This window comes from Phycodurus eques, chromosome 13, assembly GCF_024500275.1.
Source record: "Phycodurus eques isolate BA_2022a chromosome 13, UOR_Pequ_1.1, whole genome shotgun sequence".
NCBI lineage: Eukaryota > Metazoa > Chordata > Actinopteri > Syngnathiformes > Syngnathidae > Phycodurus > Phycodurus eques.
Window position 1 is genome coordinate 13,205,688 of NC_084537.1, and position 18,461 is coordinate 13,224,148.

The 18,461-nt window shown below is 40.7% G+C and overlaps 1 protein-coding gene across 1 annotated transcript in view; it reads right to left on the reverse strand.

Annotated features, from left to right (window-relative positions):
• epha4b (eph receptor A4b) overlaps positions 1 to 18,461 on the reverse strand; it is a 123,278-nt gene that overhangs the window by 43,805 nt on the left and 61,012 nt on the right. Inside the window, exons 6-10 of the mRNA XM_061695319.1 lie at positions 16,069 to 16,224; positions 11,393 to 11,728; positions 9,265 to 9,377; positions 7,248 to 7,410; positions 3,658 to 3,766 (exon numbers count right to left, since the gene is read on the reverse strand). Of these exons, the coding sequence (XP_061551303.1) occupies positions 3,658 to 3,766; positions 7,248 to 7,410; positions 9,265 to 9,377; positions 11,393 to 11,728; positions 16,069 to 16,224 (877 nt within the window). The remainder of the gene's footprint in view (positions 1 to 3,657; positions 3,767 to 7,247; positions 7,411 to 9,264; positions 9,378 to 11,392; positions 11,729 to 16,068; positions 16,225 to 18,461) is intronic.

Here is an 18,461-nt window from a genome sequence, read left to right on the forward strand (position 1 = left end):
AGGTGGGTAGTAACGAGCTACATTTATTCCGTTATTTCTTATTCCGTAAACTTTTTAGTTTTAGTTATTTAATGTAATATTTTTTGTCAAGAACAAACGGTACTTTGAATCCATTCCATTGAGCTACTATCCACTTGCTACTTGTATTTTAATTTACAAATTTTTACAATACTGGTTAGAGCGTCAGCCTCACAGTTCTGAGGACCGGGGTTCAATCCCCGGCCCCGCCTGTGTGGAGTTTGCATGTTCTCCCTGTGCCTGTGTGGGTTTTCTCCGGGCACTCAGGTTTCCTCCCACATCCCAAAAACATGCATGAATTGGAGACTCTAAATTACCCATAAGTGTGAATGTGAGTGCGAATGGTTGTTTGTTTGTATGTGCCCTGCGATTGGCTGGCAACCAGTTTGGGGTGTTCCCCGCCTCCTGCCCGACGATAGCTGGGATAGACTCCAGCACGCCCGCGACCCTAGTGAGGAGAAGCGGCTCAGAAAATGGATGGATGAATGAGGTTTATTCTTGCTTGGGCGTTCCATTTTAGTTTGTTCGAGAGATTTGTGTCACATGACTATGTTTCACCAATCCAACATAAGTACTTGTGACATTTGACTCCATTTCACCAATCAAACAAAGCCGAACAATCACATGACCGCACACAGTCACCATGGTCCCAGACCCACGCAGTGACTCATTTATGTGGCAGAAATCTATATTTACCTTAGAGATAAATGGATGGACTACAAAAAAAGAATCGCTATGTCATGTGCGGTCATGTGTCTGCCTAATAATGTCAGCATTTCAGCCTACAAGAACTTCACTTGGCACTTGAGAAACACACAAGAGTCTGTCCTGGTCTGCGTTTTCAAAACGTAATGCTCAAACCAGCAATTTGCAGCAAATTGCAGCTCGTCCAGTCCAACCCACTCAGACGCATTGAAAGTCTGCTGTTCCTTGCTGTAGAAATGTGCACATTCAGAGGGAGAAAAGAGCAATCAGCAATGTACAGTATGCACAGCACTGAAGATAAAGAGTTAAGTTGATTATTTTTATTCATTCTCATGGGAAATACTACTTCAGCTTTTGTATGATTCGGTTTTAGTCAGACATTTTGGAACGGACGAAAACCCAGGTTCCACTGTATAATCATATTCACATAAGCTCATGGATTTATGGTGGGTTCAATACATATCGAGCAGCACGTCGGTCGTGCGGTTAGCATGTCTGCCGTATAGTTCTTATCCGGTGTCTTAAAATCTGAATAACTCTCGCTCTTCTCCCATCTCTCAGCCACACTTGTCATCTCGCATTCCTTCTTCCTGTTTCCCTCTCATGTCATTTTGTTCCCATTCCTCCCCAGGCTCCTCTTCAAGATTACCTCTCCGTTGGCACATACAGTTCAGATTGGAATTCATCCTCCGCTTCTGCTTCTCCTTTCCTTCCTTTCTGTCTATCGCAGTATTCAAGCTACTCTGCCGCTTCTCTTTGCCCCCCAGCGACGCGGCTTTGATCCCCGCCTCCTTCCCCCGACATAAAACACACAACTCCGATCCCCGCCTAATGCACGCGGGCGCACAACCTTTGACAGCTGCACAGATGCTGTTTAATCGAGAGCAGTAATCAACACCGCTTCCTCCCCGGTGCGCCCCCGTGTTTAAACAGCGGGAAGATGGAGGGAGACAGCGACAAAGGAAGCGACCTAAAATTGATGTCAGTGCATCGACCCTCCTATAAAACTCAGTTAACAACTGCTGACTTGTGAGAGCTTATTAGCCGGGTGTGAGTGTGACTCTGAGTGCGTGTGACATCACGTGTGTATAAAACATGGTACATTTAACGGCTTGCTTTTTACGTCTCACGCACGCAAGCTCATAATTCCCACTTTGGTTAAAAGAAAGGTTGACGTGCTCTGTATCTGTGAAATGTGTGCGTGTGTGTGTGCTTGTTTGTGCGTGTGGTCTTGGCCTGATTACGTCGCTCCGACTCAATGGTGAATAGACCACTCCGTCTGATAAGCAATCACCTCAATCAATACTCATGTTTTTAGTGTGTGTTCGTTAGTGTGTGTCCATGTGTGCGCGTGCACAGGTGTATGTTGTTCTTAACCTGTTGTTAATCTAGTTGGAGCTGATCGGTTAAACTTTTACTTAACCACCACTGTAAGGCACAAATGTCATCCCTGTTTTCATCCTTCTTTTACCCGTTCATCTTCTCCTTAATCTCTTCCTTTCTTTGATTTCCTTCTGCGCCTCTCATCACCTATTCTTCCTCTTTTTCTCTCCTTTCTTCTCTTCATCATTGTCTCATCCCGATGCGTTCATCCTCTTCTAACCTCATCTCCACTTGCTTTGGTTTACCTGTACAGTATTCCTTTCCTCCTTAGCCACTCATCTTGTCTTCCTTTTCCTTCCTCGCCTCTGATTAACTCCTCCTACTTTCCTTCATCCTCATCCTGCCTTCTCCTTGCATCTCTTGCTCTCTCCTTCCCTCATACTCCTCATCTGCTCTTCTTTGGCTTTCTTTTTTTTCCTCCTCATCTCATGCTCTTCTTCGTGTTCCTTACTTTAACATTTCCTTACATCTCACACTCATCTCCTCATATTCTTGTAAAGATTGGAATTGGAAAGAGTAACTGCAGTAATTATCTTTCTCTCCCTTTTCCTTTTAATTTGTGTTATATCCTTTAATTTGCTCCTCATCTTCTCATATCTCTATAAAGTCAGACAGGTGTAAACAAGTGTCCATTCTGTGATTTGGATAAACATGTTTTTGTTGAGTTTAGGAGACTAAAAGCTTTCTTTACACTTCTTATGAATGTTTTTAACATTTAAATGTTTATTGTTGGGGCCAAATACAAGAACAAAGGAAAGAAGAAGAATTTGATTTGTAGCTCTTTTTTAACTGGGGAAGCCAAGTTGGCTATTTATTGTATATAAGTCAAAGAGACAAATTGCACTTTGGCCCTAACTTGACTGCTGTGGCCTTGAGTAAGTGTAACCTGAAGGTGAGGTTGAAACTGGAATTCTGCTTCTACAGGACGAGAGGGGACTTATATATATTTATTGGGGAGATCTGGGGACATGAAGGGATTTAATTTAACTCTCCTGAAGTCCAGTGCTATTTTTGGCTGAGTTTTGTTGTCATGTTAAATGTTGTAGCAATGTCTTTTTGTTAATTTTCTTTTGTAAATTGATCATTGATCGAATCATTTTCTCTTCTTTCCAAACACTCCTCCCCCTCTTACTCCAAAGAACCTATTGTAATTCAGTTCCTTTCATCTTCTCCACTCTCTCCAGTCTGCATTCTTTTTATTTTGTTTACTCCTCCTTCCCCTGTGTGGCCTTCCTTGAGACACGGGATCAACCCTGAAAAGAGGCACTCTTAGCGGGTCTATGTTCTTCACGGAAAGACTAACACAGCCTTTAGTTGGTCTTAAATGTCAAAGTTGGAGCCATTTCTGTGGACCAAAATATAAAAAAGAGCGAGGGGGCCGTGTGCAGTTAGTACCTCTTCATGTGATTGGACCATGGCAAACCTCGACAGTGTGAAACGCACCTCACCTCTTACACATCAAGACGATCAATTTATTTTCAATCTTATCTCTCGGTTGGAAAGGGCAACATTGTGTTCTATCGCATTATGATCTTGCATGTTTGACCTCACCTTCCGCTAACGACGAAGCATGTCACCAGGAAGATGAGGAGAACGACGCCACCTGAGATGGATATGGCCAGGATGGTGGTCTGGTTCGGGTCTCCAATAGCAAAGACGTCTGTAGGGAGTGAACAGAGACAGGATGGCAGATTTAATAAAACCAGTAGGAGCAATTGCGAATGAATAAATAAAAAAAGACAGCAGCAAAGTGATAAAAGTGAGCGAGGGAGCGAGATGGAATAGTAAGCAATGTTCCTGATGAAAAGCACTTCCTGCATTGCCTGCCTGTGAGGCTCAGGGAGAAGAAGTGAAAGCAATTCCCACTCGGCCCGGTGCTGTCCAGTGTTGCATATAACAAGACTACTCCCCAGAACTTTCTGGACATATCGATTTTTTCATTTAATTTTTTTCCCCCTACACCACACCGATCGAGCAATTAATTAAAACAAATACCCCTGTTTATCTGGCGTATCTTCGTGTGTATGTGTCTGTTGGCAAATTAATTCCCTCAAGTAAGCACAATTACCGATCGCTTACATTTACTGGCACACATATTCTTTAATAACCAATACCACTGATCTGATTTGATGACATTGGTATGACTGAAGTGTAACTGGCCTCATGTGTACTCATCTGACACTATATTAGGGAAACAAACACGATATAATATTAACACTGTGCTGCATGGAGGTGTTTCCAATATGTTAGAACCACTGCACACCAAGTTATATCACAAGACCACAAATGGTTGTATAATACGTAAGATCTTGACCTCATTAGGTTTTTTTTTCCTCCCCAAATGTACACGATCAAGTGTCCAGTGTGTGTAATACAGCATTGAAATGAACTTGTGTGTGAATTTTACAGTGAAATGTTAACAAACAAAAATCACAATCACAATGTTAACAACATTTTCTTGTTGTTTGCTTTCCAGATATACAGCATGTTGCAGGGCTGTAGCAGAAAGCCTTCTTTGAAGCATATTTATTGATTATTCAGGGATTAGTAGGCTAATGTGTTCCCACTGTATGTCGCACGAGCTATATCCACACTGCTATACATTGAGATTTATAGCCCTCCATGCCCGGCCATCTGAGAATCGATGTGCACTTTGAAGAGCAGATTATTGAAAGGAAATCGTTTTCCCATGATGAAGTGACAATACAAGAAAATGACAGCTCGCAAAAGGGAAAGTGAGGGAAAGTGAGTTTGACAACACGGTGGCAGGGATATTACAAGTGGACTAAATTGTTGGTAGCCTTCTGTTAAAGAATGGGGGGGGGAATCACAATTTTAAAATAGTTTGAAGCTGACAAAAGTAATATTGAATTCACATTTAAAAAAAAAAAAAAAAAAAATCAACAATCACTAATGAAAACCTGGCATTCTTTTTTTGTTGTCCAATATATATATATATATATTTTTTTTTTATAAAGAAAAACTAATGAAACTGTCCTGGACAAAAATGATGGTACCCTTAACTAAATATTTTATTGCATAACCTTTTGAGGCAGTCACTAAAATCCAAATATTTCAGTAACTCTCAATAAGACTTATGCCCGACCCTTAGAAATTAGAGTAGCTACCTGTAGAAATGTTTCAATCTCGACTCAACTTATTTTTTCACTCCTAAAATGCAAAAAGCCACTTGCCCTGCATTTTACCCACTGACATTTGGATTTTAGCCTGTTTTACTGCCAATTCTCCTCTCTTCTTCCTACCTCGTTAGCGTTATTTTTGTTGTTGTTATTTTGCCTTTATCCTGTTGGAGTACCCCTGACCTGTGACAAAGGTCAACTCGCTAACACTTGGCAGCAAATTTCCCTCCAGTATACCAAGATTGTGTGCTTTTCTACCTTCAAGGTACTCAAAGAGCTTTAACATTGTCCTTATTCACCGACTGATGATGCAAGCACCAGGATCAACTGGAGGTTCAGTATCTTGCTCAAGGACACTTCGACATGGTCACGGGGGGCTCAGGATCAAACCAACAACCTCCGGGTTGTGAGACAATCACACTACCACGTGAACCTAACAGAACATAACTAAGCCTCCATGTTTTACAGTAGCTACAGGGTTTTTGTCTTTGTATACTTAATTTTTATTTCTGAAAACATAACGCTGATATGACCTTCAGAGACGCTCCAATTTTGTCTAATCTCGCAGACGTTTTGTGGCTTGTCGTATTTTGGCCAATTCCAGTAGGGCTGCGACTAACGATTATTTTAATTATCAGTTAATCAGCCCATTATTTTTTCAATGAGTCGGACAGAAAAAAAAAAAAAAAATTTCCATCCCTTTCTTAAAGAATACGACATTATTTTAAATTGACAGTGCAGAAAATGCACAAAATAAATGTATTTTTATTCAGTTGCAGGTTTTGTCAGTAATATGAGAAGATTCTGAAATCTGAGAATATTTTACTTTTGCAAATAGTAATAATAACAATAATAGTAATAATAATTAATTTGATAACACTGGGGAACATAATTTTTGTTGAGTTAGGTCTGACATTTGTTTTTCACAAATTTTTGGGTGCGGAATCCAAAACTGATCTCAGTTTTTCTCTATCACGTCAAGTTTTTGAACTATGGGATCCTCATTTTCTTAAAAAATAGAAAAAATGTATGTATCTATGTAAATAATGCTATGAAAACTAAAAAAAAACTGCATAAAATGAAATAGAAGTTACAATGGTATGCCCATGGTTACAAGGTTAAGCGAAAAGCCAGCACAAATCCTCTTAATTACTACTATGATAGCTTTCTGTATGCAGATATTGAAAGTACTGACTGACTTATTGTGAGCTGCACACATCTCTCACCGCACTGTCTCAATTGTGACTGCACAAACAAGTTGCCACGTAGCTGTAGTCTAATCACAATCAACTGGAAAGTCTTACTACAGCTAATCAGTGGAATTTTGCTTATCTGGAGAGTATCTAGAGGGTAAACTTGATGTGCTAGAAAAAAACTGACTGCAATTTTGGAATCAGAATGAAAATTTTTATTTTAATCAGCATAAAAATCTAACTCAACAGATTTTGTTTCTTAATTGTTCCCCAGTGTAATCAATTAGTTGTCAATTAATCAATTAAATGTTGCACGTCTAAATTCCAGTCTCATCAGTTTCAAGTTATCTCAGTGACTATTGTGGGTTTTTCTTTTTTGACGTAAGGGTACTAAAAATGTTTTTAAAATATGTATTTATGTGACGTGGATTGCAGTTTACAAGCAGTTTAGGAAGTCATCAGGTTTGCTTCTTAAGAGAGCACTTCCAAGCGTGATAGTTCTGAACTTACAAGCTCACTTTTTTATTGAATAAATCTTCTTGCAAACCCAGATGACAAGAGAACTGAGGAAGCCATTTAGATGAAAAGTGAACTATTTAATATCCATCCACTGGATTGATTTTAAACTCCAGCAGGAACAAATCACCACATGGAGATATAATTGAGCCACACTATTTGCACTTCATCTTTGTCCTTCTTGCTCACCTGCTCTTTGAATTTGGTTCTGGTTGAACATGTTTGCGTTACACATGACTGTGAAATAGTCATACTGGTTGCGGCACAGAGATAATTAATTCAAAATGTGTACCTTCATGGCTCGTTTCCAGTTCAATTTCTCCACCATAGCTGCCGTATCCACCGTCAGTTCGAGCCCTGACCCGGAACACGTAGGTGGTGCCTGGTTTAAGCCCGTCCACTGTCATCATGTTGGATCGAGTTTTTAAAACAGTGTAGTTCTGCTCCCGCTGGTTCTGAAGTAGAGATAATAGAAAGTGGAGGCAATTAATAAATATTATCCGGAGCAGATATAATGCACTCAGTAGAGTGAAGACCTCCTTCAAGACTATCCATCCATCCATTTTTCTGTACCCGCTTATCCTCATTCGCGGGTGTGCTGGCGCCCATCCCAGCCATCCTCGGGCGTGACGCGGGGTACACCCCGAACTGGTTGCCAGCCAATCGCAGGGCAGACACAAACAAAGAACCATGTGCACTCACATTCACACCTAAGGGCAATTTAGAGTCTTCAATCAATTTTTGGGATACCCGTATCGGGTATCGGTGCCAATACAGTACTTCTGTACAGGGGCGCCGAACGCAGGGTAAAAACATGACACTCTCAATCAAGGGACAACCCTCCCGTCCATTGACAAATACATTCATATGATTTCGAGAAAAAAATATCCATCTGTATTGTTACAGATTACAGATTTATATTAAAATACTTTAGCTAACGCACACTATATAATCACAGTAATAATGATTCTTATTTTTTTTTTTGTAGTATGGGATTTATTTTGTTAATGTAATCACACTGTAATGACAAGTTTGTACTCTAAAAAGTGTTATATTTGAGCAAAACGTGCCATGTTCAAGAAAAATGTCTTAACAATATTTGTTAAAAATAAAACCTTTTCATGACAATTGCCCTTGCTGCCCCTCTCGTAATGCCATTATCAAGAATCAGCAGTCTGGTATAAATGTAACTGCAAAATCTGATGGTGTATATTGTCGGTTTTGTGCAATCCTGCTAACTAAAAAACTTACTAACCAACCAACAAATAAAAAAAACTTATAAGCTCCTCTCAAATATTGCCAGGGGCCACATTAAGTCCCTTTTCTATCAAGCAATACTGTTCAGTTTGTTGTGATGATTGTGTTTTTTTTTGTCCTTCACTGTCAAAAGTTCTGAAGTGTACCTTGTCTTTTGGACATTTTAACTCCCTTCTTTAGGTTATGAACCACAGTGGTATGTTACCTAAAATTTGGGGCGAAACACAATGCACTCTGTTGATATGAAATGTGTTCATCATGTCTATTCGGACACAAAGGCAAAATATCATGCCTACACTTGTGGACAGTATGCAATCAAGTTTTGCCATTCTTCGGTCCATGACTACATTAGATGTCTGTGTGTGCGTGTTCAAGTGTGTACGTGTCTAGGAGGATGAATAAAGTATAAGTGTGTCAGTTAGCTGGAGCCCTGCAGAGAGGCAGCTCATTCCCTAATGGAAGACACTCTCCAGCATGAATTAAGACTATTTCATTGCTCATGCATGCCATCGCACATACACACTCGTACAAGCACTGAGGCTTAATGTCATCACCTTGACGATGTTTTACAAGGTTTGTCCAACAGATGTGTGAGTAATTGACATGCTGTGAGCTGTAGGAGAGGAGCAAGCCCGCAAGCTAAAACACACAACCAATAAGTCAAGAGGAGAGAAACGTTTTGTTTCAGAAATTTCCTCGCCCCGTCCAATAGTGTTCAAGTGGACAACTAGAATATACAGTAAGTGCCAGTAAACAATTAAAATGTCACCACATTTGTTGACTGACAGCACATTATAGCACCCGTTGTTTAAAGGTGTAAAAATAACACATTGGCAAGAAATAGATGAGTTCACATCCCCTCTAGTCTGAATCGTTTTCCTACTCAGTCCTCCAAGGAGAACTATTTTCGAAGCATTTTACCAAAGGTTCTCCATATTGTGGCAAGGTTAATCTAATAAACTAAGGTTTTACAATTGAACGTGATACAGTATGTAGTAATGCCAGGCAAACATACACTGGTAGGGCACCTTTAAAAATAAGTTTTCTCTCACCTTCTCATAGTAGATGACCTCGTACTCCACTATCGCACCTTTGGGTCTCTCTGGGCCTTGCCAGGCCAAGGTCACGCTGTCCTTGCTGCGCCTCTCCTTCAACACAACACTCACTGCAGGGAAGGACAGATAGAATAAGATGGTGAGGCAGGAGCCTTGAGTCACACTGAAGGTAAAGAAGGGTGAACATTTGTTTGTGGGGGAGGAGGGATATATTCCATGGATACCAACTGTGCCATTACAAAAAAACATGCACCTTATAAAATGATGCCAAATGGTAGTATTTACAAGGTGTTTTATGTATTTGCCATAACAGCATACAGTATGTGTGTGATGACGATCTACTAGTTATTAATACAAATCTCAAACCCTTTCATTTTCTAGACTCCCTTCCCACTTTGGGGCACATGCCATATGTGCCATATATGTACAGTAGATATGAGTGCGGGTGTGAATGCGCATGACGCTGAGAGTGGCATGTGTCGGGTTCTTAATGAGGGTTACAACCTCCTACGTGTCTATTCGTTATAACCACCCTGTCATATCCCCTTCTGTTGCACACATTTTCAACACCACCACAATGAGTAAGATGTACAGTACATGCAATTACAAAGATGAGTGACAGATTAAATTCCTGGGTTGCAAGGAAGTAACCAGGGAAAAAAGGTGATTAAGAAATTATCCATAGAGCAAAACTGAAATTTCTTTAGCACTTACAGACACAAGGAAGATTTTTGTACAACCCATTGTGACAATCACTGTACTTGAACACTTTCTGTTACTTTTCGTGAGACTTTTTCTGCTGTTGCTTAGTTAGAACATTATCCTGTCGGAAGACCTATTGACGTGTGGTACAGACAACGCTTTCTAAGACTGGGCGGCACATTTCACTGCAGAATTTCATTTTACCTTGCACAAATTCAAGACATGTAGCAAAGCAGCAAGAGAACATGACAATGTTTGGCCTCCATGTTTTTAATAATCTTTATAGTGCTCTTTTCTTTGCATGCTTTATTTAAACATGCACCTGATGAATTCCTGTTTCATCAGTTAGTCCTGCGACCATTGTATGGATTTCTTTCTTTGACGGAACCCACAAAGTTTTCGTGCGGGTTTTTTGGACAGTCCAGGAGACTAAAGTACACCAGCAAATGGTCGATTGCATTCACGTCTTGATAAACAATAACATAACCAATCCAATCATATGATGACCCAATGTTTGCTAAGTCACCGGTTTCACCACTTGCTAGCTGTAGATCCGTCACAATTAAGCCATTTAGGGTCAAACCTGATGAACTGAGTAAAAGCCTTTTCATTTGCCTTTTGAAGACGATCGAGATAGATCAATTTATCACTACAGCACAACCAAAGTGCTAAGTTTGTATAGAACAAGACGGCTTCGTCTCCACACGATCTTGCTCATTGAGTTCTCAGGGCATTAAATTGATCGCAAACGGGACTGTTGTGTTTGTTTTAGAAGTTGAGGAAAGGTCGGATCAGGCTAGTGTTGTGCTACCTAGCCTTGAGCATGAACTGACGAAACCTAAGACAACCACAACAGTCCGGTTGCAATCGATTCAATGCCTGGAGAATGAAATGACCTGCATGAATGAGAATATTTACAGGCATGACGTGTTCACACACATCGTACCAAGTCAACAGCATCAAAGCAGAAAATGAACTGGAATTGTTTAAAATGGACTCAAGTATGCCAGTGTGAATGCACCCTGACACCAGTCTGAAAAGAAATGGAAAGTCTTGGAAGTGCCCCGAAAATCTAGCGGTTTGTTTGACCCAAGGTGCAGCAGGAACGCAATCCCATTGTCCTTTGAATGTTAGGAACATATGGTGTAAGTCACTCTGTTGTATATCCTTAATGAATTCAAACTGCAAAATCTATATTCTGTTACAAAATGCCAAAAATAGTAAGTGGTACTGGCTCAGCCCTGAAGGACTTTGGTAGGTCTGTTTTGAATGTTCTGAATCACGAAGTGGACATAAATACAGAAATTAGGATTGGTTGTTGGAGAAATGCGTATGAGCAAACAGAACAAAAGTCAGCAATGTGAACCACAGCGCAACAAGCGAATACAAAAGGGTAGCACGTGAACCACGAAGACACTCTCACCAGTCTGCGATGTGGTAATATTAATCACTGCTCTTCCTTTCGGCACTGGACTCAAGTCTGACACGCCGTTCTGGCTCTCGATGATGAAACTGTAGTTGGAGTCTGGCTGCAGGTCAGTGACGATGACAGTGGCTGATGAGAGGCCAAATTGTCGGGGCACAAAGTGGACACTGCTTCCACAGGGTACACACTGTTTGCCCTCGCCAGAGCACTTCCTGCAATGAAGGCTGTAAGTGATGTCCCCGCGTCCTCCTGTGTCTCGAGGGGATGACCACTCCAGGGTGACGCAGGTCTCGTTCACTGTGGAGATTGGGTTTTCTGGACCAGATGGGGGACCTGAGTAAAGAATTATAGAAAGTTGACATGCAGTAAAAGGACAACAGTAAAGGAATTTTGTAAGAAATCATACTAATAAAGTGGTGCCTTGAATTTATGAGTTTGTGTTCTGTGACGTTTCTAACTCAAAACACTCAAATCATATCTCCCCATTTAAATGAATAGAAATGCCATTAATCCCTCACCCCCCCGGAATGGGCTTTCATGAAGAAAATGCAGCACTCTATAATATTGTAATTTAAAAAATCATAGTGATAAAATAATGAAACAGAACGTAAATAATAAAAAAGTTTGTGCAACATGATTTAATGCTGCAATTTAATTCATCACGCTGCTCCTTATGGTGTGCCCACTTTGGCCACCACAGGGCAGTATAATACAGTCATATAGACACAAACAAAGAAGAAGAGTACTTCTATTACTCCTATAAGTGACTCAGTAAGATGCTGTAGTCTTAGTCATTTTTCATAGAGGATAAATAATGCTGTATATGACTCTGAGTCTTGTTGTATTATCTGTCTGCATGTGCGTTTCATCCATTTGTGTTCAAATATCCATTACTTTAAAAAAAAAAAAAAAAAAAAAAAAAAAAAACGCAATGATCAATGCTAACCATTAGCATGTCAAAGGTGTTTTGGATTGTTTGTTAGAATTAAGCTAAACAGGTCTTTCTTAAGGCAACGTTGTTTGGTTGTCTTATATACAGAACCTGTAATTGTCTTTGTTTTATGTTTAGTTTGACAGTAAACTTCATCTTGGAGTGGCATTAAACAGCTTGAAGCCTCATTTTTGATGAATTCTTTAATATTTGCCAAACTGCTACTAGTCATAGATTGTGCTGACTGGACTTCACTGCCACCATACAGCCTTCATATCTATAAAACACAGCAAAAAAAAAAAAAAAAAAAAAAAAAAGGCAGATGGACGCCTCATATCTGGAAAAACTCCAACGTCAGGTCACTTGTATTTCAAGGCACCACTGTAGTTCAGGACTGCCATCTGCACAAAATGCAACAACTATAAAATTTACGGATGTATGGAATATCCATCCATCCACCCATTCTCTGAGCCGCTTAACCTCACAAGGGTCATGGGAGCGCTGGAGCCTATTGTATGGAATATATCATATATAATATGGAGTATAAAAATAAATAAATTGGACTATTTTCCAGAAACATGAGGACTTTTCACAAACGTAAAGAAAATAGGCAGCAGCAATTAATCCCAATAATGCTGAGAGTTTTCTAGTAATTAAAGTTACTTTCTGCAGATTGTTTTGTGTGAAAACAGACTCACATGGGATATTTACTTTGCAAATGTACCTCCAATTATCATCTTCGTGCTTATAACTGATCACACCAAATCTTTTATAATTAGTCAATTATATAAACTAAAAATGAATCTTTTGAGTAGCTACAGCCAGAGGGTAGAGATTTGGGATTTTATTCATTAATATCTTTGAAAAGACGATGGCTGGTTATAATAAAAAGAGTCTAAGCATGAAATACTATAGTGAACTCTTACAATAGTTGAAAGCCACAATTCAGTTGGCTCTTGCTGATTCGTGGGAGAATAAATAATCCACTGATGACCATTTCATCCATAGAAAGCACCAGGAGAGTCAATTTCTTATGAGTCAGGTATATCTTTTGATTTAGAAGACTTCATATTAATCTCAGTCTCAACAGTTTAAAATGTGAATTTATGACACTTGTCAAAGTCTGGAAAGTGGGACTGCAATCATTCTAAAAGGTTGACACTTCATTTCATTGAGTTATATTTTCACATTTGAGCTGTTTTGTGGCTCACTGTCACATTCCTTACATAGATAGAGGCACTAGTAATTTCGTTGTATGCTAATAGTCACCCAAAATGTGATGCCACAATCTTTAGTGACAAGCAGGTATGTGTGAATCACAGATGAGAGCTGGACCATGAATGCATGAGCAGTTTAGGTTTCAAAACAAATATATATATTTCTGAAGCGCCTTGAAGCAAAATTTGTGATCATATCAAAACATTCTGTGCTTAACCTCTGGCAGAAAACAAATAAGAAAGCAAGCTGCTGTTGAGAGCATGTAGCTGCAGGTACCAACAATACATATCTTGATGTATGATCCTACAAGTCCAGTGCACTTTGAAAATGTATTGAGCGCTACAACGCAAGCACGGCAGTTTATCACTCAATGGACACAACATTAGGTACACTAATGAGATCCTTCCATCCATTTTTGTGATGTGGGAGGAAACCGGAGTGCCCGGAGAAAACCCACGCAGGCACGGGGAGAACATGCAAACTCCACACAGGCGGGGCCGGGGATTGAACCCGGGTCCTCAGAACTGTGAGGCTGACGCTCTAACCAGTCATCCATCGTGCCGCCACTAATGAGATCCTGTATCATATATTTTGGATTAGTGTTGATACGGCTCATTATGTTTATTTATTTTGAAATGATTGTCAAAAGTTGTCATCCAAATATTTACTTGAGTAAGAAAGTACTCAATGAAAAAACTACTCAAAAGTAAAGAGTAACTTGTGAGTAACCTGATTTTTTTTTAAATCAGTACATGAACATCAAATAAAAATAATAATAATATATGGGAGTCGACACACACCTGTCACCATTTCAATTTTAAACTGCCCAAAAACCAACAACACATACATTGGGCCCTACAGAAACATTATTTGCTTTATTCGCTTAAATGACTTCATGAAGAATCTGTTTGCTGTTTTGTAATAGGGAGCCAGGTCGGGTAATTTAGGAGGTTGTTCCAGCATGGAAAAGTTCTTTTCGGCTCGGGACTGTCAAATGGTCAGGGCATTGTGAGCTTGTGCGTTGTCCTGCCATAACATTCGCCTCTTCTCGTGCAATGAATGAAGAAAACACCACAGGATGTCTTTGTCGACATGCTGGTTGATCGTCTGGCCCGTATTGAGGAAGAAAACTCAAAGCTTGTGTTTGAAATATACAGTATCTTTGGTGACACCAGTCCTGGAACCTTTCTGACACACCTTGTAATGTCAGCAAGGAGAAATCACATTTCAAACTGAATATTGACCGTTTCTATTAGGAAACGACTCATGCAGAAGTCCAGTGATTATGGCTACTCACAGCACAACGTGCAGCCGTTAATTCAAGCATATAGAAATTAAAGCGTGGATGACTGTACAGTCTGATGACATGTCATCAGGTCATAGCTGAGCCCTGGGGAACCTTGGCGCAGCCTGGGCCTTTCCTGATTAGCCTTCCCAGTGGTGAGAATCTCAGGGACGCAGGGAGTGAGTGTCGGAAAGCTCGGCGACTGCGATAGGAGGCCGTGATGGGGATAATTGAAGCTGTCTGTAATAAATCTGTCAGAAGATCAAGCTGATTTATCCTGCTAATTCTGTCATTTTCTTTTCCGCATCCCCCACTTCCGTCGGCCACGCATAACAGTCCGTCATAATCATTTGAGATCATGTGCCTGTGCTCGTCCACTAAAATGCCCGACTGTTCTATTCCTTTCTCCTGTCTTAAGTGTCATTCCACATGTCTCCTCATGACTTATATGTCACCTTTTCTCCTTATTTGATCAATTTCCCCTCTCTCTCCTGCTCCTTCCTCGTTCCCATTTAGGGGAGCATACATATTTGAACGAGGCATTAGTCATTTCCAGCAGATAACGCCTGTCACATCTCACCTGCTACAACGATTAATGAGTGTAATCTACCATAACCTGATAATGGGTCTGCGCTTGTGAGTGTGCGCTCTGGGGTGTTTCCGTGTGGAAGGTGCGCGCTCGTCTTCTCTCCAAGTCTTTGTCATTGTGTCACTGTCCTTTTCCGCCTCTCCTCTTCACACATGCTTCTATCAAGCCATCTCTTTGCGTGTAGTGTCCTCTCCTCCCTGCTCATCGGACAAAGTTAAACCCTTTGGCAGTATGTGTGTGCGCGTGCACGCGTATGTGTGCGTGAGATGGAAAGGTCAAGAAATCTCCTACGTGCTTGTGATAAGAGTATCAGCCTCATATGTTCTCACAACACAGTGACCTACAAACACTTAGCTAACACGCATGGATGCGTGTGTTTCATGTGTTTCAGGTGTGTAGAGCAGGCAAAGCCGAAGGAAAAGGGAAACAGCACGCTTGGGTTATTTCGAAACATAAAATTGGAAAGCTGTCATGCACTGTAAATCCTTACAAGAACACATTACCAACTAATTAAATTTAATGTAATCCAATAGTTCTAACTTAAAGCCGTAGTTTGGTGCAGCATGCTATGAAATTAACTTTCATCTCCATGTGTGTATGTGTGTGAGTGTGTATTTATTTGTTAACTTTTCTGCATAGGGCTCACTCACGTGTGCACGCCATCGAGCGTGGATCGCTGTCGGCCCGGTAAAAGCCTTTCTCGCAAATGCACTCCGTGGCTTGCTCATGAGGAGACGAGCTGTGAGGAGGACATTTGTTGCAGTAGGCGTCTGTGGCCGAGGCCTTGTAGGTTCCAGGTCGGCATGCTGGGTCAAGGAGAAAGATGCAAACACAAATAGAGGAGTCAATGCAGCCACTAAAGGTCCAGATGACATTCACGAAACATCAAACATAAAGACAAAGAAATTCAGTTTTAAATGCCACAAATGTTGCAATAACTGATGGCTGCTAAATGTTGTTGATACCATTACAGAGATTCCTTGATAACTTGTCAGGTGATTTTTGCTTTGACTTGTGAGTGCAGATTTGAGAGACGAGCGCTTTCGGGTGGCAGTGAACTCAAGGCTAAATAGCATCTATGTTGCGGTACTATAACCTTTGAAGCAATGGATTAAACACACGTCGTGCAGCATCACATGTAGTCGGACAATATAACAGTAGTCCACCCACAGTCATATATTGTTGACCCTCTGAAAATAATGACTAATATTAGTACCGTACTGTCTTACACTGTCCCCATATGGCCAAGGTGGGCACACTAGAGAGAAGCACAATGGCTATTCAAGTAATGCAGTGTTACGTAAACTGTTTAATTCTTTGGAATTCTATTCATGTCATTACTGTATATCCATCCATCCCTTTTCTGAGCCGCTTCTCCTCACTAGGGTCGCGGCGTGCTGGAGCCTATCCCAGCTATCATCGGGCAGGAGGCGGGGTACACCCTGAACTGGTTGCCAGCCAATCGCAGGGCACATACAAACAAACAGCCATTCACACTCACATTCACACCTAGGGGCAATTTAGAGTCTCCAATGTATGCATGTTTTTGGGATGTGGGAGGAAACCGGAGTGTCCTGAGAAAACCCACGCAGGCACGGGGAGAACATGCAAACTCCACACAGGCGGGGCCGGGGATTGAACCCCGCACCTCAGAACTGTGAGGCTGACGCTCTAACCAGTCGCCCACCGTGCCGCCCATTACTGTATATTTTTTTAATCAATCCATCCATCCATTTTCTGTATAAAGTACAATATTATGAAGTATTAGGATCATTCTACAGTGATGATAAAGCTCAGTTCAGAATAGACAGACACGGATACAAAGAGATATTCCTTTGACAATTTGTTTATTATTTTGGTTGTGTGGCTGTGTTGTGCATCATACTGTGAGAACATTTTCCCCCTTCCATGTAGCTATAGAACATCACCAAAATATTACATCGTAATATATATAATACAGTTCTATCTTTGTGGAAAGGATCTATAGAGGGTGATTTATAAATGTCATGTTAATTACGCAATTCATAATTATATGACAGCTGTTAAATGTAATATAATGTCATCAGGTTTGAATTATATGTAATTACATAATACGATTTGCCATCAAAATACTAAATGATCTCAATTAAATTCATTCTGATATAATTTAATATGCATTTTAATAATTACAGTCATTATTTTTCTCTGTTGGTTGGCAGGGAGAACCCACTTTAGTTACCAAATACCATGACTATATTGTTTAGTCCTTGCAATAACAAAAAAATTTAAATAAATACAAGGAGATATACATACTGAAAGAAGACTGAAACTGTCTAGAAAAAGTAACCAAGGGCACAAAAACTAGAGGAGTCGTGGTGCGGCAGAGGCACGAGAGAAACTGACAGATCATACGATGTGTCGTGCAGCACCCATGGGAACGGACACGAAAACAAGTGTCTGATTTAATGCATTGTGGCATTTGGTCTACGTGAGATCTTTTTACATCAGGCGGGAGAACCGCGGGGTCGTAATGTACTAAACACAGCCCAACAGCATCCCGACTGTCACTCCTCTTGGATGAGCATTAGCTCTTCAGGCTACTGGGGAGGCACAAATACGCAGCCACAGCGACTCTGGCAGTAACATGACATGACTGTTGCTTGGTCCTGGCCACATATTTGTTCTCCCCATGCCTGTGTGGGTGTTCTCCGGGTACTCCGGTTTCTTCCCGCATCCCGAAAACATGCATAGTAGGTTAATTGAAGACTCTAAATTGCCCGTAGGTGTAAATGTAAGTGTGAATGGTTGTTTGTTTATATGTGTTCAGTGTGTACCCCGCCTCTCGCCCGAAGTCAGCTGGGATAGGCTCCAGCACGCCTGCGACCCTAGTGAGGATAAGCAGTACAGAAAATGGATGGATGGATTGTTATACAGCGGCTGAAATAAGTATTTAACACGTAGCCATTTTCTCATTAAATATTTTTACAAAGGTGCTATTGACCTGAAAATTTCACCAGATGTTGGGAACAACCCAAGTAATCCATACATACAAAGAAAGTCGAAC